General features: G+C 30.8%; 1 protein-coding gene across 1 annotated transcript in view; it reads right to left on the bottom strand.

Moving 5' to 3' along the window:
* Positions 1-245: 245 nt before the first annotated feature.
* The window catches only part of LOC139519099 (properdin-like), a 69,969-nt gene continuing 48,230 nt past the window's right edge, over positions 246-21,984 (bottom strand). Inside the window, exons 2-4 of the mRNA XM_071310896.1 lie at positions 10,315-10,479; positions 3,153-3,317; positions 246-1,016 (exon numbers count right to left, since the gene is read on the bottom strand). Of these exons, the coding sequence (XP_071166997.1) occupies positions 700-1,016; positions 3,153-3,317; positions 10,315-10,479 (647 nt within the window). The 3' untranslated portion in view covers positions 246-699. The remainder of the gene's footprint in view (positions 1,017-3,152; positions 3,318-10,314; positions 10,480-21,984) is intronic.

Raw genomic sequence — 21,984 nt, 5'->3', positions numbered from 1 at the left:
TGGCATCGACCCAGTGGTGTAAATAGTTATCAAAGGTACCAGGATTATAAATTAATACGTCAGACGCGCGTTTCGTCTACATAAGATTCATCAGTGACGCTCATATCGAAATATTTATAAAGGCAAACAAGTACAAAGTTGAAGAGCATTTAGGATCCTTAATTCCAAAAAGTTGTGCCAAATACGGCCAAGGTAATCTATGCCTGGGATAAGAAAATCCTTAGTTTTCGACGGTTAATGATTCTTCGAGGAATGTGCCATACTATTTGTCCTTTTAAAAAATTATCAGATTGTAAACAACCCTCTCAATTTTGTCTTGATTTTTTCCCCTCATTTCTGTCTATCATGGTTACTCAGATATCAAAATGTTGTTCGACAATAACAGTCTCGATAATTTTTTTACATACACAACATCAGCACTTTATCCGAGTTAAAACTTGCAAGAAGGACCAAACTTCTTTCGACAACATCGTTTTATAAATATACACAAAAATTTATTGTTAACTTTTAGCAAAACACTGCCATAATCTGTTCGATGTTGTCTGGTTATTTTAGTAATTTTAATAACAAAGTTCATAATTGTAAAATATTACAAATATCACAAAATACTTCTATAACAAATGTTTTCCAAGTATTGTTAAATCGATCGTTTCAGTTATAGATAAGTCAATCACACTTGCATGCTATACATGTAAATCCCTACGTCGTTTCAGTTGATGAACTGACTTTTTTAAGTATCCTTGCAATTCTCCTCTTTATACATTCTGGACACAGATGATTGTAGTCTAAGCATATCATTAAGACTATGGGTGTTGCCAACATCACTACACCAACATATCCAAATGATGCAGCAGAAGGTCTGTCGTCACGTGCTGAGATTCTTCGTCTGATGGCGGATGATGTGTTTTTGTTGTCCACAGTCAAATTTCCTTTAAGTTCAATTATTTCGTCTTTCATAATTTCTTTTAGCTCCGCTAAAGTTAGGTTAAGATCCTTCAAGTAGCCCCATTTGTAAACTAGAAGAAGGGAAACATATTAAACGATATTTTTTGTTCAGAATGCCGATATATGGTTAGTTTTTCGAAATGAATTATAAAAAATATTTCGTAATGTGTTTTTTTTCTCAAAAAGACGAAAATCAAAGCTTGAAAAAAATTCTGCCTTTGGCATTGTAATGTTGTTTTTTTCTACACGAGTTTATTAATTTCTTCACTATGATAAAAGTAGTTATTCATCATCATGGTCTAATATGCAACTGTTATGACGCTATTGCTGTTATATAATGCTCAATACAAGCATTGAGGTCGACATACAATCTTTAACAAAATCACATGATTATTTTATATGAAATTTTATATCTTATATTAAGCGTGCTTAATCATTAAATAATGACAACCGAATGCTTGTTGATAAAGTGACCAGTAGCGGTATCAATCGAATGGCAATTAAACGGAACGTGTTTAAAACACGTGCTATTGAAAAATGAACGATTCAGTCCTTAAAAAAATTATGGTTAATCTACTAAAACAGATATAGATATATTTGTACAGCAGATAAACCAAAAAGTGCCTAAACAAACCACTTAAACCAAATAAGGTCAACTTTTTCTTAGAAAATTGCTACCTTAACGACATTTGACGAGTTGAACATTTTCAGAATCAATCTCTTATGTATAAAACTCGTTGTATGACGGATAGTTTAATAGCAATGATATCGATAAACAAAATCTAAAATATATACGTTTCGAAAATATTTTATTTCTGACCAGTGTGGATTGAAGTTGAAACAAATATTGAGCTTCAGAAGTTACGAACACATGCAAAAAGTTAAATCACAAAAATACTGAACTCCGAGGAAAATTAAAAAAGGAAAGTCCCTTATCAAATGGCAAAAATAAAAACTACTAATTTAATCGATCATTCTAAAAATTTTATATTATGTCATTTGATAAGATATCCCCTTTGTATCACAATATAACCTCGATATCTTAAACACTTCGATAATTTACATTTCAAATTCTTGGTTTAACACATCGTAGCAATATTTGGCAAAACCTTTCGGAAATATTGGTTAAATGTTCTATAACTTTGTACTTTTGTGTTGTTTTTTTTACATTTGAACATGTTTTTGTATTTTAATACATATATTTTGTTGTTGTGACTTATTTAGGTATTTCACTTGACTTATAAAGTAATGATTTTTTTTTTATTTTGATTGTTGGATTTTTCAATGTTATTTTATCAACATATAGGCGTAATATATAGATTAGTAGAATTGAAGCAAGATGGTCTATCAAATAATTTTACTTTATACATTTGCAACACAAAACCACTCAAAAAAAGATATTGAATTTTTCCCGATAAAACTTTTACCGGGACAAACATTAAAACTAATGCTTTTTAACTAGCAATCTTTAATTTTTATTTGGATGTTTTTAATTTATGTTTTTTTTTTCAAAGATTTTAGTTTACTCTGGAATGTTTTGCTTATTCTAATAATTTCAACAATTATTGACCGTTTTCGTCTTTTGTAATTTATTTGTCATATACGACCTGGATATTCGATATCATTGAACAAGATATTAATTTCTCTGGGAATTTCAAATACATTTTGTAATATTTTCCTTTTCTGTTCATTGATAGCAGTGAAAAGATGTCTAAAAAAAAAGGACTGAACATTAACCCTGATTACCTGCATCTATTCATTTTGTATTCAAGCTATAATCATAATTGCACATTCGATTTCAAAATGATACCAATCCAGCTTTGTTAAATCTCAAGGCGTTATGTGATATTATTCATAAGATATTCTCTGTTGTTTTTCTACTTTGTATCTTAATTAGAATAATAATCTAAAAAAAACTGTAAAGACAAGAAAAGCTTGAATACAAAATGAAGAGATGCAGGTAATCAGGGTTAATGTTCAGTCCTTTTTTTTAGACATCTTTTTTAATAACTATCTAAAAAAAAGAGCAACATATACTCACTGCTATCAATTTCCCATTTTGTCGATTGACTTTGGTGTATTCCTGTATTTACTATGATACTTTTCAGCCATTAATTTTTCAGAAAACTTGACATTAAGTTGGCATTTCATTAAACTTTGTTTTACTTTTGAAAGATATTATACGATAAATAATATTTGTTACATACCAGGGCATTCGCGTAAATTACACCATTCCAGCGTTGTATTATTGCCATCACAAAAAAAATCATCATTTGTTGGAACAGGATTATTGCATTCTCTAACCTTTAATCTGGTGCCATTTCCACAAGAATGAGAGCAAGGTCCTGCTGTTTGCCAACATCCCCAGCTTCCTAAATATAAAATAAGAATGCATTAAAATTCAGGTATAACTTGCCTTTTTATGCAAACATAATCGTTTGAAATGTCGTTCTAAAGATTTTTGATTTTTTACACCAATAGTATCTTTAATAAATTACTATTCCCTATGCTCATTTTAAAGATCCAATAAATTATCTTATTAAGGGCATACGATACAGTTACAGGGAAGGTAATGACGTTGCTAACGTAAATTGTTATTTTCGCGATGTCAAACTATGACTTATCGAGAAAAGGTGCAGTTTTCGACTGATTTTTATCATTCAAACTTATTCAACTTGAAAACGAGTTCATGGACCCCTCTTTTTTAAAATGTCATTTGATTTGATTACGTCAGAAGATCATGTGTGCTAATTTTCATGAAAACGTAAATAGTACAATATTTTTTACAATATTTGATTTAATCAGGCAAAAAATAGCCTATATGCAAATTGTCAGCACAATTTCAATATGGGATCAAAACTGTATCGTATGCCCTTAACCAAAGTTTTTTTTCTACAGAAATGGGACACTTTATGAAAAACCGCACTGATTCAAACATAAATACATCCATTATGATATTATTGTAGCGGGCAGGGGCTTGAAATGCTTCGACCCAAGAGTTTTTACTCAAATTTTATGAGTAGTTTGTAAATAACAAAGTCAGCATGACAAGATATGAGCTGGTCAGTATAATATAGGCATTTGCTAAAAGTCACGTAAATAAGTTTCTATCTTTTATTCATTTCTAGAATCATATATTTTCATTTATATTCAAGATAAACAACAATTTTAACTAGTAATATACTTAAACTATAGACTTAAATGATATGACAAGAATCTATTCTGTATAATACATGTAGTAAGTTATCTCTACACTCAAGAGATATTTATTAACTTATCTCTAAACTCAAGAGATAATATGTTGGTGTGTCAGAAAAATACATAAAAAGGCTGAGTCCTGCTATCTTAATAATAAAATAAATTACCCTAAGAGAAAATACTAATTTCTAGTGACTTAAGTCAGAAGACCTCTTTCTGACATATTTGTATATAGTTGTAACTGATACCTCACCAGTTACATAAACAAATGTTTATTATTATTAGTTATATATTCAGAGCCTTTCCTGAATAACTAACAATGAAATACAGCTTATACCATACATAAACTGTATTGTTTATTATAATTTCCAGACCTTTAGGAAATTATCCCTTACTTGTCAAATGTTTTCCTCTTTAATCCTATTTATTATAAAATGACAAACGTTAACAGTAAATATAAACTTCAATGAACAATTCCAATAATCCTAACTTTAAACGATAAACTAGAAATCAACTTCAAAGAGTCCGCTAAAATGAAATATTCCTTTTAAACTTTGAAAACGCTAACTTCACTATTTTCCTTTACAATTTAACCTTTAAATAAATGAAGTTTCTAAGAATAATTAACCATTTTTACTGAAATAATTTACGAGCAAATAAAATACTAACTGTAATAACCAAAAGTTTTAGCAGAACTGACGAACAGGCGTCGAATCACGTCAATGTTGGATTGTTGGATTGTTAGATTGTTGGATAGTTGGAAAGTTGGATTGTTGGATCGCGCGCTTGCCGACCAACTAAATATTTGAATTCTTAAATAAATTACAAAAATCACAATAATATACAATTTTAGTAACCTTTATATAATAAACAAAGTTTGCATGGTACTAAACACATTTCTATGGTAACTAAAAATACAACAATATATACAGCGCCACCGGAGTCACAATACGTAAACAACATTGCGAAAAGTTATGTGTGTCATCGGCGGACCAAAATGACAAATATCAAGGATAGTGAGCATTAACATCTACAAAACATTGAAGACGTTGACTATAAATACTAAAAGGAATTACAAGAAGTATGTGAAAACAGTTGCCAACACGTAAAAATAGTGTTTTTATTGAACAATCGTCCCAAGTGACACATGGGTTCTACTGCGCATATCAATACATTTCATTCATAAAATTCAAGCACAGGTGCGTGGAATTTATTACGATTTACTACGATCTACTACAGTTGCTACAATTGGATCTTCACAAAATACAAGACATACAGTTGGATTATTCAGTGGATTATTACTATGAACTGGTAAATTATTACACGAACTTCAACTGGTTTAATCAAATATACAAATGACATTCAATTCAATATTTCTACAAGAATCATAATACTATAATTGTTCTAACTTTACTTTATTAAATGTTAATTAAAACTTATTTGCTTCAATTATCATATGCCATGCAATGGGCTAAACGTGAAAAGGAAGACGTAGACACTCTATCCGAATGGATTAAGGCAGTGAGGTCGTTAATACAAATCAGAATTAAGAAACTGAATGGGTCCATCAATGCCCATGCTACGTCAATCTTTAAAGACCCAAATGTTGTTAAACACTTATCCGACCTCCATGATAAATATGTTGTTGTCCCCGCAGACAAAGCCCAAATAACACCGTTTTTGTCTGTAAAAATCACTACATTAATTGCTTGATAAACGAATTAGGTATAGACAATTCACTTGGAAACTCAACATATACCCTCACGACACTTACAAAAGAGAAAATCCTGGATAATCATAGGTCTGTTCTTTGTTCCTTTGGTATTTCAACCAAAGATGAAGAACTGGATCTTCCATCACTGTATTGGATACCTTAACTACATAAGTGTCCTTACAAACAACGGTATATTGCTGGGTCTTCTAAGTGCTCCACGAAACCTCTTTCTAAATTATTAACATCTATTTTATCAGCAATCAAAGACGGGCTTCTAAGTTATTGTGAAACTGACTATTCTAGAGGTGGCGTGAATCAGATGTGGATACTTAAAAATTCCAAAGATCTTTTAGAGTACATACAATCTAATTCTCTTTCATCTTGTAACAGTATTAAAACATTTGACTTTTCTATTCTGTACACAAGTATTCCACATTCCAAACTAAAATACAAATTGAAAGAGTTGGTATTACTTTGCTTCATAAAAAAGAATGGCCAACGTAGATACAAGTATCTTGTCTTAGGGAGGGATAAATCATACTTTGTAAAGAATCACTCTGATTCAAACAAAAAATTCTCTGAAACCGATATTATCAAGATGCTTGATTTCTTAATTGACAACATATTTGTAACGTTCGGAGGACGTGTTTTTCAACAGACTGTCGGCATCTCAATGGGAACAAACTGTGCCCCTCTACTTGCCGACTTGTTTTTTATTATTATGAGGCTGACTTCATGCAGGAACTTCTTAGGAAGAAAGATAAGAAGTTAGCAATATCCTTTAACTCTACTTTCCGCTATATAGATGACGTTCTTTCACTAAACAATTCAAAATTTGGTGACTATGTGGAACGCATCTATCCCATCGAATTGGAGATAAAGGATACTACAGATACAGTTAAGTCGGCTTCATATCTTGACTTACATCTAGAAATTGACAAGGAGGGTCGGTTGAAAACAAAACTTTACGACAAAAGAGATGATTTCAGCTTTCCAATTGTGAACTTTCCATTTCTAAGTAGCAACATTCCAGCAGCACCTGCATACGGGGTATACATCTCCCAATTGATACGATATTATGTACGAAAATACATGTACCCTAGTCGTCGTACTCTACATTTTGATCAATATGTTGAACTTTTGTTATCAAAAACATATTTGATGAGATCAGAGGATTGATTTTTCAGCATATATCCTGTTTAATTAAAATAAATTAACAAGTAGGTAAGAACAGAATTACAGTCGAATTTCAATGAAACGCGAATCGTCTGTTGAAAAACCTTATTAAGAAATCTAGCATCTTGAAATTGCCAGTACTAGTGTAAGTAATTTTTGTGTTTTTATCAGAGCATATTTTTTTAAGGGTGAACCATCCCTTTTTAACTAGTTATATGAATCTATATTGGCCATTTTTTACTATCAAAGTAAGACTAATTCTCTGAATCTGTCTTAAAATTTAGAATAGAAAATAATAGTGCACATGGTAGAAAAGTTAAATCTTTTTGCTATTGTAAGATGAAAAACACTCAGATGTACTCTTACAAATCTTTTAGTATCCGAACGTGATTCCAGCCGTTATTATAGTAGGTTGTAATGATCACGTAGCGTAGCTTTGATGTAATTGAAGTCAATAGTTTTCTTTTAACACGAAGCAGACTCAGCAATGTTCGTTATTTGTACGAGTTTTGTGGAATTTAGGTACTAGTATCCAAAAACGGTGAAAGAAACTTCAATCCGTCTTCCCTTTGAACAGCAGTATACTACTGTTGCATGTTTTTATCTAAATTCCAAAGGAACATCAACCAAAACCACTGATTGTCATCATTATTGTGATCAACAAGACATCTATGTTTACTGTTGTGGTTAGTGGTGGTAGTGTTTTAACGCTACATTTAAGCGGCACTTTTGGGCTTTTATTTTTTGCAGTTAGTTTTTATGGATGGTGGATTCCGGAGTGCCCGGAGAAAATCATCGACCTTCTATAGGAAAACTGACAATCCTAGTCAACTAAGATTTGAGTCGTGTGCATCCACACGAGCCGGGTTCGACCTCCAACCTCAGTGTTGACAGGCTAGTGATTACAGTAATAGAACTACTTAGACCACTTGGCCACCGAGGCCCCGAATACATGTTTGTGAATACTTTAAGTCAAAACTGATCTTGGTACAAGGGATGATAGAACAGACTGATCTTGAAAGTATGTAGATCTTTTCAATTGAATACATTTAAGATGAAGAATATATGCCAAATTCATGACACCAAGACTTATTTTGACATAGGTAGGGTAAATCAGGATTTACGGACACAATTTTGCAAATACCTAGTAGTCTGAAGAGTCTGTGACGGGCACTATCCGAGATAAAAGGTGTTAGTTTCTTTTGGTTTTAATACGAATTTGTCACATGGGTTCCTTATATAGGTTGAACAGAGAATAAAGTTATTAAATGTTACAGTATGATCACTGTAAGTCAGGTATAAATTCTTGCAGTAGTATTGTACATGGCAGTGTGCGGGAAATAAAGGTTTTGAATCGGGGACAATAATCTGCATGTGTATGATCAAAGAAAAATTGGCATATTCTCCATTGTATTATAATTATCTAAATTTTGGGTTCTCAATTCTCTTCAAATTTATTAGAGCGTTTGTGGTGAATCTTTTGCGTCCGACATACAATTTCAAAACCGGGTTTCTAGGATGAATTTCCTTGACTGATTCGCATAGGGGTTGACGAATTCATAATGAGAAACGCTATCCCTGGACTTAGTTTAAACAGTATTTATTAAGGAAAACATACAGCAATAAAGTATTAAAGTATTACAATGTTCCAAGGAATTCAAATATATATAGTGTCTCAAAATGGAGCTTTGTTATTTAATTTGAGAAATTGACTTGAGTTTCACTTTGTATTTTACAACTCGTAATCATAGGAATAAAACTGATATGCGTGAAATAATTTATAAACATCTTTAATTTCGTCCTTTTTTTTCTTTTTTTTTTATTTGATTCCGGAGTTTACCTCTAACGTCATCAAAGACTTTGGTATTTTGGTCATTCCTATTCTCCAAATGAAACACCAGCCAAGTAACCAGAACTTCAATACTGTTAGGAAAATACGCATATTGTTTTATTGATACTTGCAATAATAAAATTTCTAAATAGTTGTTTATTAAAGAATATATGTTTCACTCCGTCATAGCTCTGGTTTCTTGTCCGAGGGTGGAAATAATATTTGCGGTTTTTTTTAAAGCTGCTCTTCAAACGCTTTCATTAGATTTGAACTGTGAAAAGGTTTTGAGTATCAAACATTAATTTTCGAAATTTGCATTTGATGCATTAAAATGGGAAGCGTTAACATTATAAAAATAGCCAAATTTAACTCTGCTTCAAAAATCTAAAAATGTCTTCTCTGTGATAATCTTTACTACCAAATATATTTCATCTTAAGGAAAAATGCCCCTTTTTAAAGATAAAGAGTACATATATTAATACAAACATAATAACATGTCTTTTTTCTGTGCAAAAAATATTTTTGTTGATGAGATGGCAGGCTTCAAAATTATAATATCCACAGATAAAAATTAAAAAAAATAAATAAATAAATAATTCACAGCAACAACTTGAATAACAGTAGCGTATACTTCGTTCGTCGAAGCATGATTACTCTTTAATTATCCACGTAGTGATTAACCGCATAAAAACATTTATATCAATATATAATTGGAAATTACATCAATATTTAAATCTTTGCACAAAGAAACCATGTGATTTTAAAATATCCCTTGATTAAAAGTTGTGACAATTCTGACCGGCTTATCTATATAAAGGAGTAGGTCCAGTAAGATCCCTTTTTGGCCCAAAATATAGCAGTTTCACAAAAATTTTAAATGTAAACTTTTAGTTATTTCTTGGAAAGAAGAATGCTTTGCTACACAAATACGGGCTGTTTTTTTTACAATACAATGCACAAATATCGGGTACAAGCATCATTAAATCATGCTAAATTATTGAAATCTTCAAAATGTTAGCATTTCAGTTAAATTTTGACGGTTTCCATCTTAAATGAAAGTGGTCGCATTTGTGTTCATTCTTAATATTGAAATGTAACTTGTATTTGATGATAATACATAACATATATAAAGGTTGAGGATGAACATGGATACGGCCCCTTCCATTTTTGACAAAAACCATCTGAAAAGTGACGTTTTTTTGGCATATTTGATTAAATCAGTCAAAATCTTTCACATAAACTATATGAATCATCTGAAATAGACCCTGAAGTGTTCAAAAAGTCTTTTCGTCAGATGAACCTGAAATTTGAGGCAAAAATCGGCCCTAACCGGACCTACTCCTTTTAAAAATATATAAACCGTCTCATGAAAACAATTAAAAAGCCAATATATCTTAAGCAAGAAACGTGTGTTTTCTATCTTTTCTATTGATAGTTTAATCTTTCTAACCTTGACATGGAATTGCGTCACATTCTAAGTTCTGTATGTGATCACCAATACAGTACGTTTCATTAGTTTCTGGAACAGGCTTATTGCATTTCCTCTGAAATGACTGGATTCCCTTCCCACATGTAGCCGAGCATTCACCAAATGGTTCCCAAATTCCCCATCCTCCTGTTAAATACAAAGAGAATTATAAACACGCAAAAGGTGTGATGGTAAGACAATATCGCATATTATTTCTCTTTTTTAGAGACCACTTGTACTTTAAGGGATTTTGGATTGACATCGGATAAATACTGCGAATTGAATTAGAAGAGATTTTATGAGAATGCAAGAAATATTAAAAATATACAATTCTTATGAATAATGAAATCATAAATTCGAAACAAAACAAAACATTCGTACCTGAGATAAGACATTCATGAGTCACGTTCACATATTTATAAACATTTAGTAAAGGATCAACTGCTCCATTTCTTGCTGGTAAGCATGATTGCTTTAAATTACAATTCTCCTTTGTCCCAGTAGTTATTGACACAGTACCATCATATGTTCTGGAAGAAACAACAGTAGGGTGTGGACATACCAAGGAATCTGTTCTACCGTATGAGGCGTCGCTGACCATGATAACTTGACCAGCATTACATTCAAGTAATGGACTACTTTTGCCTTCACATTTAAGGTACTGAACTGTGAATAAAACCCATTTCTAACATGATTTCAAAGTATAGTAACATAACGCAGTAGTTAGTATCAGAAGGACAGTTACAACACGTTGAAAATAATATATTTAGATGTATCTCAATTTGAAATTTTAAAACATCATGAAATTTTCATAAACACCTTTACAGCAAAGGTTTCTTTTTAATAAAAATTTAAACACATTGAGTCTTTTTGCTTTTCTTGCTTTTTTTTGTGTACAACAGTTTCCTTTCCGTCGTATTTTGTTTTTGCCATGGCTTTATGAGTTTATTTCGACTCATGCGTTTCCCTTTGGTATTTTTTGACTCTCTTTTATGTGATATTGGAATTGTTGTCTTTGTTGAAATGTGTAAATGAATTTATTTTCATTGATATATTTTTGATCTACTGAAATATCATATAGCATTGTATTATAAATATTATTTTTTTCAATTTTTGAATTACTGTCGTCTTACAATTTGTTCTTAAATAGATTGACCTTACTCCTTATAGATTTTTCTTTTATTATAACTTACTGCTATTGATTTTGGGATTGGAAATTTTAACATCTTTTTAAACTCTTCAATTGCGTTTAACTTATTCACCGTGTAGAACGCCACATTCGGGGTGTCGGCTATGTTTGACATGGGGTGGCGGTTTTGAAGCGAGGAAGAACGATCAAGGTTAGGTCAAGTATCAAAATTTCTTTTTTGAGAATTGAAAGTACCAGAAAATGTATTGCACGGAATATACCGAATCATAATCTATTTCCAACAAGCAGAAGCAGCAGCACGATCAAAGAGCAGAAAACAGCATAGGTCTTCAACCCAACGATAGAAATATTGCATCCGGATGCGGACTTTAGCTGACCCATAATTCGGATGTGTACTAGTTCAATGAAAATGGACGTGACACTAAACTTCAAAACATTTAAATGAACTTAAATTAAAAACAAACAAACAATGCTAATAAGGGCCAAAGACTCCTTACCCAAGACAGGGGCATAACTGCGGTGGGGTTAGACATGTTCTTTTAGATCGCCCCCCCCCCCCCCCTTGTACCTCTAGCTATCATAGAAAAAAAATCACAACAATACCCACAGAGAAACGCAGTTCAATAGAAGTCTGCGTCCGATGTCAGAATAGGTAACAAAACAAACAATGCAAACTGACAATGATACATAAATTAACTAGGAATTATTATCAGTTACTGACATGCCAGCTCAATTTAAACTGATCAAAACATTGTGTCTCGACCATACGAACATCAGACACAAACCCACCCGTTAGGTATCATGCCATCATAAATCATACGAGAGGAACATAAAACGCATCATGCCAACAACTGGTTTTAAAATAGATGTGTTTTTTTTTCAATGCAAAATGCAATAGAATATTACCATAACAGATCGGGTGTGAAATATCTGAACATATACGATGTCTGCATGTTGTTTGATATTTATATTTACGAAAGGTGTCCTTGTAACGATGATAAAATTTAGTAAACAGTAGTGTTATACAATTCAAACAGGAAAACCAAGGGTCTTATCTACAAAAAAAACAGAAACGAGAAACATTTATGAATCACATCAACAAACGACAACCATTGACCAATAGGCTCCTGACTTAGGACAGGTTCAAAGAAATAAAGTGGGTTTAAAGGTTTTAACAGGTACCAACATTCACCCTTAAATGTACTTGAATGTAACATAACAACATAGAAAGCCACATTATAAGATAACAATTGTCATTAAAAGACAAATCCAGCTGCATACTATAATACTTACATTAACTGTCATAGCTATTCATAAATACATAAATAGAAAAAATTAGTAATACATTTTACGATCTCGAATATGCATTTTCATTTAAGCCACTAAAAAAGTCACGTAAAGATAACAGATTTATATGTTCATAGCATTACTTGAACTCTTTCCTGTCCAAATTTATTTAAAAAAAATCTCATAATGAATCGGGTACACCCCTATATATCCATACGTGTGTTATTTAACTGTTTTGTGCATTAAACGTATAAAACAAAAACTTAAATCATCTCAACTCTATAGTAATAGGCTATTGTTAATTATCAATTTTAGACGGCGACGTTATTTTGTCACTATCTAATAGTTTGTATATATCTGAAATTGTTCGATACGCTCGTGTATTTAACAGAATAGAAATGTTTTCCTCGAATATTAAGCAGATAATAAGCTTTAAACTATTTCCACCCAATTCAATATGCTCCGATTATTAGATTTCTTTAACAATATTTTTTAACCTTTATTGACGTAATCTTAGCGTACTTAGAATAAATTATTTTTAAATTCATTATGATAAGGGACTTTCCGTTTTTAATTTTCTTCGAAGTTCAGTATGTTTGTGATTTTACTTATTTTCAATTGTTATCTACTTCAATGTTTATCTTATTCATTTGTTATCATATTTCAATCTCATTCAATTATTTTCATTCAATAATCTTAAATCCACGTATCTTTTGTATCGATTTTCGAGATTTCAATATCGGATAACTCCTACTGCTTTAATTAAGCTTTTCTAGAACTTCAATTGTAAATTTCTTTCCTATATTTGTATTTTAAATTTAGAAGATTAACCTTTTAAAAAACACTTCTATTTATAACCTTATTTCATATAAAATTAAATTGATGCTTAAGGTAGATCATAAGTATATATTTTTTGAGACAGAATTTTCTCATAATTTGTAAAAATGAAAATTTTACTCTGTTTTTTTCAAAAATATAATAAAAAGTGTGGGTCACCGTGCTATTTTTCAAGCTATGAGTCGTTGAAAGTTGCCTAGATTTGGTTAGATTGTTCATTAAAAAACACATATGTATGCATAAAAAAAATTCTTTGAGATAGAATTTTGAAATAAATTGTGACAAGAAAGGTTTTATAATATGTTTTAAGAACATACAAAAAAAATGGTGTCACCGAACTTGTTTTCTTGCTACAAGTAAAAAATAAGAATCCTCTATTGGAATAGTATAATATTTTTACTAAAAGAGTTATCTCCCCTTAAATTGCTCATTTGAAAAAAAATGAATCGAAAACAAAAACAAATGATATTTGTTTAAATATTTTGAATAATACAACCAATCCCAAAGTTTTCTATATATAAATAAATAGTCTAACCATTAAATTGAAAATCTGTCTCCAAATTTGCAGATTTGGGCAAATTACTAGACCGATTTTGTACTGCGATTGTATAATCCAAGATGGCGGAATACCATGAATCTACCTTAATATCAATTGAATATTTTTTATAGCATATATTAAGAAGAACCCATTAATCGCCTAATATTCAATTGTTATAGAAAATTTTGAATAGTGCTATACTTTCATAGTTTGTTTTCTAATTTGAATAAAAAAAAAAAACGTTTGACAAAAAAAGAAAACAACTGAACAAATGGACACGAAATCGATTCACAAAATATAACATAAAAGTCTGAGCAACACAAACAAATCAAAATTCACGGCGATATGATGTTCTCGCACTGACATATATACTATCAGGCTCCGTTACTTTTCGTGTAGCACGTGACAAGTGCACACTTGATAAGTCACATTAAAGCATCATTAGATATGCCAACTAATGTTATTTGAAGAAGAAATAGAACAATGTTTTTTCTCCTAACATTAATAAAAGTGAAACATTGCGCTAATACTTCGCTATTACCGGGCAGTTTAGATCAATTTCTTAAAAATAATTTCAAGACATCATTGATAGATTATTGTTTCAAAGACAATGATTCGACATCGTTTGATTATACCTGCAATCTTTTGTATGACCATTAATTGAAGTTGGGTCGTGCATATGAAAAAAACGGAAAAGGGGAAGGCAGCAAAAAAAAACACATTTCGTTATATGTGTGAACTGGTAAGATCAATTCAATTATGTTTTCAATCAATGATATGCATCAAACAACCAAGGTATTTATATGTATACCGTTTAATTTGTGTTTTAAATTATATTTTTATTTCTTTTTACAGTCTTCTCATAACATCACGATGATAAATAACAAGGTTTTTCGTCTTCGACAAGCATGGAAAAATAGTTTATTGTGAGTCTATGCATTGCTGGTTGTTTTTTATTTTATTGAATTTGTGTTAAATATATGTATATTTATATATGTCCATATCTTATAAATTAAAGGATTTGACTCAGTTCAGTGGTTATCAATTTGACACCAAATGGTTTTTAAACAAAACCAATACTTATATAAGTTTAGAACAGAGTATAGAAATAAAATCTAATTTTCTTCGAAATACGTAAAAGATAACATTTTGATATGTGAAAAAGATATAAAAAAAAATCTTGGTGATAAAAGATATGAACGAAATCACGGAGAATTCAAAACTCCAGACAAAATACGTCAAAAAGGCATACAAATTCAAAATCATTTCATCTGTGACCCAAATAATCCATAATGGTGAACACAATGGTCAACCTTATCGTGATGGCGTCCGTAAAAAATTCCAAGGGATGATTTCAAAAAAGTCAATTAATATTGTTTTTATTATTTCAATCAATATAGATACTCAGAATTTCTTTTCTAATTATGTTATAAACACAGGGCTTATGTCACAATCTATGACCAAGTTTCATAATGGTGAAAAGATTAATTGTAAAACAAACTAATTAAGGTTTTATGACAATGTTCAATTATCAGTTATTTAATCATGGCAAGGTATTCATTGATCTTTCGACAACAATGGAACACTTTTACAGTAATGTTTTCAATTATCACTCTTGTTTTGGAATAAATTGCAATAATAAGAAGAACTGAATCTGACATATAGTGTTGTGTTATTTCATCAAGTGATTTCAGTAAAGTGTGAAAAAGAAATTGAAAATAGAAAATTAATATGAAAATGATTATTTTCTTACTTAATCAAGAAATCTTAATTTCTTTTTTTGTTAAATCTCCAAAAATCTGATAAAGATATAAAGTATTTTAAAAATGTAATGCATGAAATGCATAATATTACACAACTGCTAAATAAATGTATTCAATTACAATTACATGTAATGCTGCATTACACATTACAGCTCTTCGGCTGTTGTCTGCTCTATGGTCGGGTTGTTGTCTCTTTGACACATGCCTCATTTTCATTCTCATTTTTAATGACTTGGAAAAAGGTAATTCATTACAATAAAATTGAGAATGGAAATGGGGAATGTGCCAAAGAGACAACAACCCGACCATAGAAAAAAAACCAGCAGAAGGTCACCAACAGGTCTTCAATGTAGCGAGAAATTCCCGCACCCGGAGGCGTCCTTCAGCTGGCTCCTAAACAAATATATACTAGTTCAGTGATAATGAACGCCATACTAATTTCCAAATTGTACACAAGAAACTAAAATTAAAATAACACAAGACTAACAAAGGCCAGAGGCTCCTGACTTGGGACAGGCGCAAAAATGCGGCGGGGTTAAACATGTTTGTGGGATCTCAACCCTCCCCCTATATCTCTAGCCAATGTCGAAAAGTAAACGCATAACAATACGCACATTAAAATTCAGTTCAAGAGAAGTCCGAGTCTGATGTCAGAAGATGTAACCAAAGAAAATAAACAAAATGACAATAATACATTAATAACAACAGACTACTAGCAGTTAACTGACATGCCAGCTCCAGACTTCAATTAAACTTACTGAAAGATTATGATTTCATCATAGGAACATCAGGCACAATCCTTCCCGTTAGGGGTTTAGTATAATACCATCATAACATATATGAGAAGAACATAACCCGTGTCATGCCAACAACTGGTTTTTGAATAAATGTGTTTAGTTCCGATGCAAAGACCCTATCAGTGAATCAATATTAACGCCAAAATATGCAATCTTTAATGACCTGACAACAGTATCGTAACTATATCCCTTCTTAATAAGTCTATTCATAGGTTTTGTTAGTTTTTGAGGTGAATACTGACACCTTTGTGCTTTATAAAGAATATTTTCATAAAAAATTGGATGTGAAATACCTGAATGTATAAGAAGTCTGCATGTTGAGCTATATTTACGAATGATGTCCTTATACCGATGATAAAATTAGGAAAATGTTTTGACTAGTTTGTGATATCGAAAACCCTGGTGTAATAATTTTTCAGTAATACATAAATTTCTCTCGTTAAAATCTAAAACATTGTTACATACTCGAGCGAATCGTACAAGTTGAGATATATAAACAGCGTAATATGGTGACAAGGGAACGTCACAATCTAAAAATGGATAATTAACGATAGGAAATGAAAAATCATCTCTTTTATCATAAATTTTAGTATTCAGTTTTCCGTTAGTGATATAGATATCAAGATCGAGGAAAGGGCAGTGGTCATTGTTAGTATTAGCTTTATTTAAAGTAAGTTCAACAGGATAAATTTCTTTAATATACATACTGAAGTCGTCATTATTGAGAGCCAAAATATCATCCAAATATCTAAAAGTATTATTAAATTTGTTTATCAGATGTTGTTTCGATGGGTCTTTGCTTATTTTTGTCATAAATTGTAACTCATAGCAATACAAAAACAGGTCCGCAATACGTGGTGCAGTTAGTCCCCATTAACTAACGTAATCTTAACGTCCTTGGAATAAATTATTTTTATTCTTATTTAATTGTAATCTACTTCAATGTTTATCTTATTCATTTGTTTTATCATTTCAATCTCATTCAATTATGTCCATTCAATAACCTTAAATTCACGCATCTTTTGTATCGATCTTGGAGATTTCAATATCGGATAAATAAATTACTGCTGCTTTAAATAAGCTTAACTAGAACATTAATTGTAAATTTCTGTTTCATATTTGTATTTCTAAATTAAGAAGATTTACCTTTTAGAACACACTTCCATTTATAACCTTATTTTTTATAGAATTGTTTGCAATTGATGCTTAATATCAATTAAATATTTTTATAGCATATATTAAGTAGAACCCATGAATCAGCTAATATTCAATTATTATAGAACAATAAGAAATTCATTTTCGAAATCGATATATTGCTACTCTTTCGTTGTTAGTTTTTTCTTTATCTAAATTCAACTAAACCATTTGAAAAAAGAAGAAAAACAACTAATGGACACGAGACAGTCTGCGACACACATAATCGAGCTTTAAAGTCTGAGTCACACGAACCAAATAAAAATTCACGGCGATATGATGTTCTCGCACTGACATATATACTATCAGGCTCCGTTACTTTTCGTGTAGCACGTGACAAGTGCACACTTGATAAGTCACATTAAAGCATCATTAGATATGCCAACTAATGTTATTTGAAGAAGAAAAAAAAACAATGTTTTTTTCCCCTTAAATTAATAAGAGTGGAACATTGCGCAAATACTTTGCTACTACCGGGCAGTTTAGTTCAATTTTTTAAAAATAATTTCAAGACATCATTGATAGATTATTGTTTCCAAAGACAATGATTGCACATTGTTTGATTATGCATGTAATCTTTGGTATGACCCTTAATTGAAGTTGGGTCGTGCATGTGTTATTTGAGAGAAAATGAAGGCAGCAAGAAAAAGCATTTCGTTATCTGTGTGAACTGGTAACATTAATTCATTTATGCTTTCAATCAATGATATGCATTAAACAACCAAGGTTTTTGTATGTATACCATTTCATTTGTGTTTTAAATTGATATTTTCATTTCTATTTACACTCTTCTCATGTGATCACGATGATTAATTACATGGCTTATAGTCTTTAGACAAACATGGGAAAAAAAGTTAATTATGAGTTCATGCAATGCTGATTCTTTTTTTTTTTATTTAATTTGTGTAATTCTATGTATAGTTATATATTGTCATATCTTATATATATATATAAATGAAAGAGTTGACTTAGTTCGGTGGTTATCAATTTGATACCAAATGGGTTTAAAACTAAACCAATACTTATATAAGTTAAAAACAAAGTATAGATTGAGGGCCGTACGTCGACCTATAGTTGTTAATTTCCGGGTCATTTTGGTCTCTTGTGGACAGTTGTCTTATTGGCAATCAATGTTGTTTTAACAATTATAGTTTAATTCTTAATTATAGTCATATTTTGTACCTTTTATTTTACCTGTAAAATTGTATACTTCATACAATATTCTGCTACTAAATCAAGGAAAATGTGCAAATATATTTCATATTTGATTAGTTTTAAGCAGGAAAATGCATTGAATTTGACAAATATAACCTTTGTTTAATTATTGTTTTTTCTATAAAAGATACATTCTGCAATTAAAGCAAGGAAAATGTGCATAGATATTTTTATTTGATATAATAAAAGTGGGAAAATGAACTGAAATTGACAAATATAAAAAAATAATAGACAAAGATGTGTACAAAAATGTTTACTTATTTTACAATTTATCAATGAAACGTTTTAATTGTTGGTACATTCTGAAACATTGCAATACAATAGGACTTGTATTGGAGTATTTATATTATTACATCCCAGCTCCTTTGTTCTGACAGGGGTGATCTGAGCCTGACCAACTATACCAGATCACCCCAGCTTGAGTTTCTTTGTTTTGCATGCTTTCCTATGTTCTGTAACATTTTGGCGGGAATATCATATCCACTATAAAACTTATAATTAATTATACGGAAAAGACTATCTATCAAAATTTTCGTAAAAAAATCCAGTGTATATGCTGGGATTCGAACTGAAGACCTATAGCATATCAACCCATGACTCATACCACTACACCAGGACGATTGGATACCAACTATCAGTAATTTAACATACTTAAAGGAAGCAAGATTGTTTTCATAAGTGGGGCGAGTTGGTAGACCTTTATTCAGTGGGTTTAAACCCTTTTCGTTAATAAGTAAGTTGTCAGATTGAGTGTTTAATTCGATTTAAAACTTTTTCAAAAGTGGGGCGAGTCGATAAACAAGAATGGGTGGATTCTATTATAAAGTGGCGATCTAGTGTGGGCCGATTGGCCAGTGGGGCGAATTGAAATTGTTTTATATCTACTCATCGTGTTCGGGGGTCATAAAGGGCATACATTATACAGTAATATATAAAGTTAATTAGTTTAAACATATTTATTCATCATCAATACGAATATATCATCATACAAAATACACAATAATAATAGGATTCGGAAACAAGCTATATATAGCTTATATTAATCCGTTTCCTTGAAATACCAACTCCAGTTAACTATTACATAAATATAGCATGCAATGTTACTATGACATGGAACAAGAATAAACTAAGTAACTATATAACAAAAAAAGAAAGGAGAAAAAAAAACCTCATTTTAAAATAATGAAAATAAATACAACAAAAGAAGAAAAAAAAAGTAAAAAAAAGAAAAAAGAAAACTACACCGAAATTCTACACACATGTTTAGATGAAATGCAACTTAGTGAGAATAGTGAATAACAATTTAACTTGTAAATCTCTTGCACTTTAGTAGGAATTTTTGTACTTTTCCAAAAATATCTTTATTTTGGTCTAAATTTAGAGCTTGTGATCCAAATAAAAGTAAATTCGTGTTTAGTGTGACTGGATAATTAATTGAGAAAATAATGTCATTAAACAATTCGTCATATTTTTTACAATGCAATAAGAAATGAGCTGTAGATTCGATCAAACCACACGAGCAGTTTGAAGAATCTACTAGATTTCGCTTGAACAAATGTTCATTTAGAGAACTACTATTCACCCTTAATCTGGCATGTAATACTTGACCCATTCTTGTACCAGTGTAGTAAAAATTTGGGCATTTATTATTTGGGTTTTTTATACGACTTTTAAAAATGCTTAAAGACGTAGAATTTCTCGTTTGGTCTGGTAACTTATTCCACAATTTAATAGACGAAGGAAGGAAATAATCGGAGTATAGATTAGTTCTTGTACGAATTTCCGAAGTATTTTGAGTCTGACGAGTGAAATGGTTATGTAAATTAACTATTTGATTTGGTACCAAGTTTTGTAAATAATATTGAGTTTCCTTATTCACCATTTTATAAAACATAGTGAGCTTGTGTTTTTCCCTTCTTTCTGAAAGTGTTTCCCAACCCGTTTCCTTATAAGGCATCTGTATCGAAGTTAATTTATTCCCACCTGTTACAATTCTCATAGCTTCAATTTGAACATTTTCCACTTTATTTATCAAGTATTGTGTTTGATTATCCCAAATGACATCCCCGTTCTCTAATATTGGTCGAATGTATGAAAAATACATTTTTCTAAAGTGAACCTATTCAGTACAAAACGCATCTTCCTAAGAATATTTTTTCTATTGTATGCACGTTTAACTATATATTCAATGTGAATATTCCATAATCCATTATTTGAAAAAATAATACCCAAATGTTTATGAGTAGAAACTTCTTGAAGATCAGTGTCATTCATTTTTAAGATCGGATGACTAGGTTTTATTGATTTTCTTGAAATAATCATGGTTTCTGTTTTTTGTGAGTTAAAGTTTACAAGCCACTTAGAGGACCACATATGAATTTTATTCAGATCTCCATTAAGAATTTCAGCAGTATTTTCAGTGGTGTCTACTGTCAAATAAATACTAGTGTCGTCTGCAAATAATTTGATAATAGCTTTAATATCAGATACTATATCATTGATAAAGATAAGAAAAAGTAGCGGACCTAAAATTGAGCCCTGTGGGACACCTGCATTTATCTGTCTCAATGTTGAATTGCTTCAATTTAAGACCACCCGTTGACTCCTCTCAGATAGATAATCACAAAACCAATTCAGTAAATTTCCAGAAATTCCATATTGTTTAAGTTTTGATAATAGCCCTTTATGCCAAACCCGATCAAAAGCTTTGCTGATGTCACAAAAAACCACCCTAATCTCTTTTCCGTTATCTAAAGCTCTACCAAAGTAGTTAGAAATATCAATAAGCTGATTTATGGCAGAATCACCTTTTGTAAAACCCGATTGATTAGGGGTGATTATCCTATTTTCAATTAGAAAGTAGTGTACATG

This window comes from Mytilus edulis, chromosome 4 (assembly GCF_963676685.1).
Source record: "Mytilus edulis chromosome 4, xbMytEdul2.2, whole genome shotgun sequence".
NCBI classification, from domain to species: Eukaryota; Metazoa; Mollusca; class Bivalvia; order Mytilida; family Mytilidae; genus Mytilus; species Mytilus edulis.
This window is presented reverse-complemented; position numbering and strand designations above follow the sequence as displayed.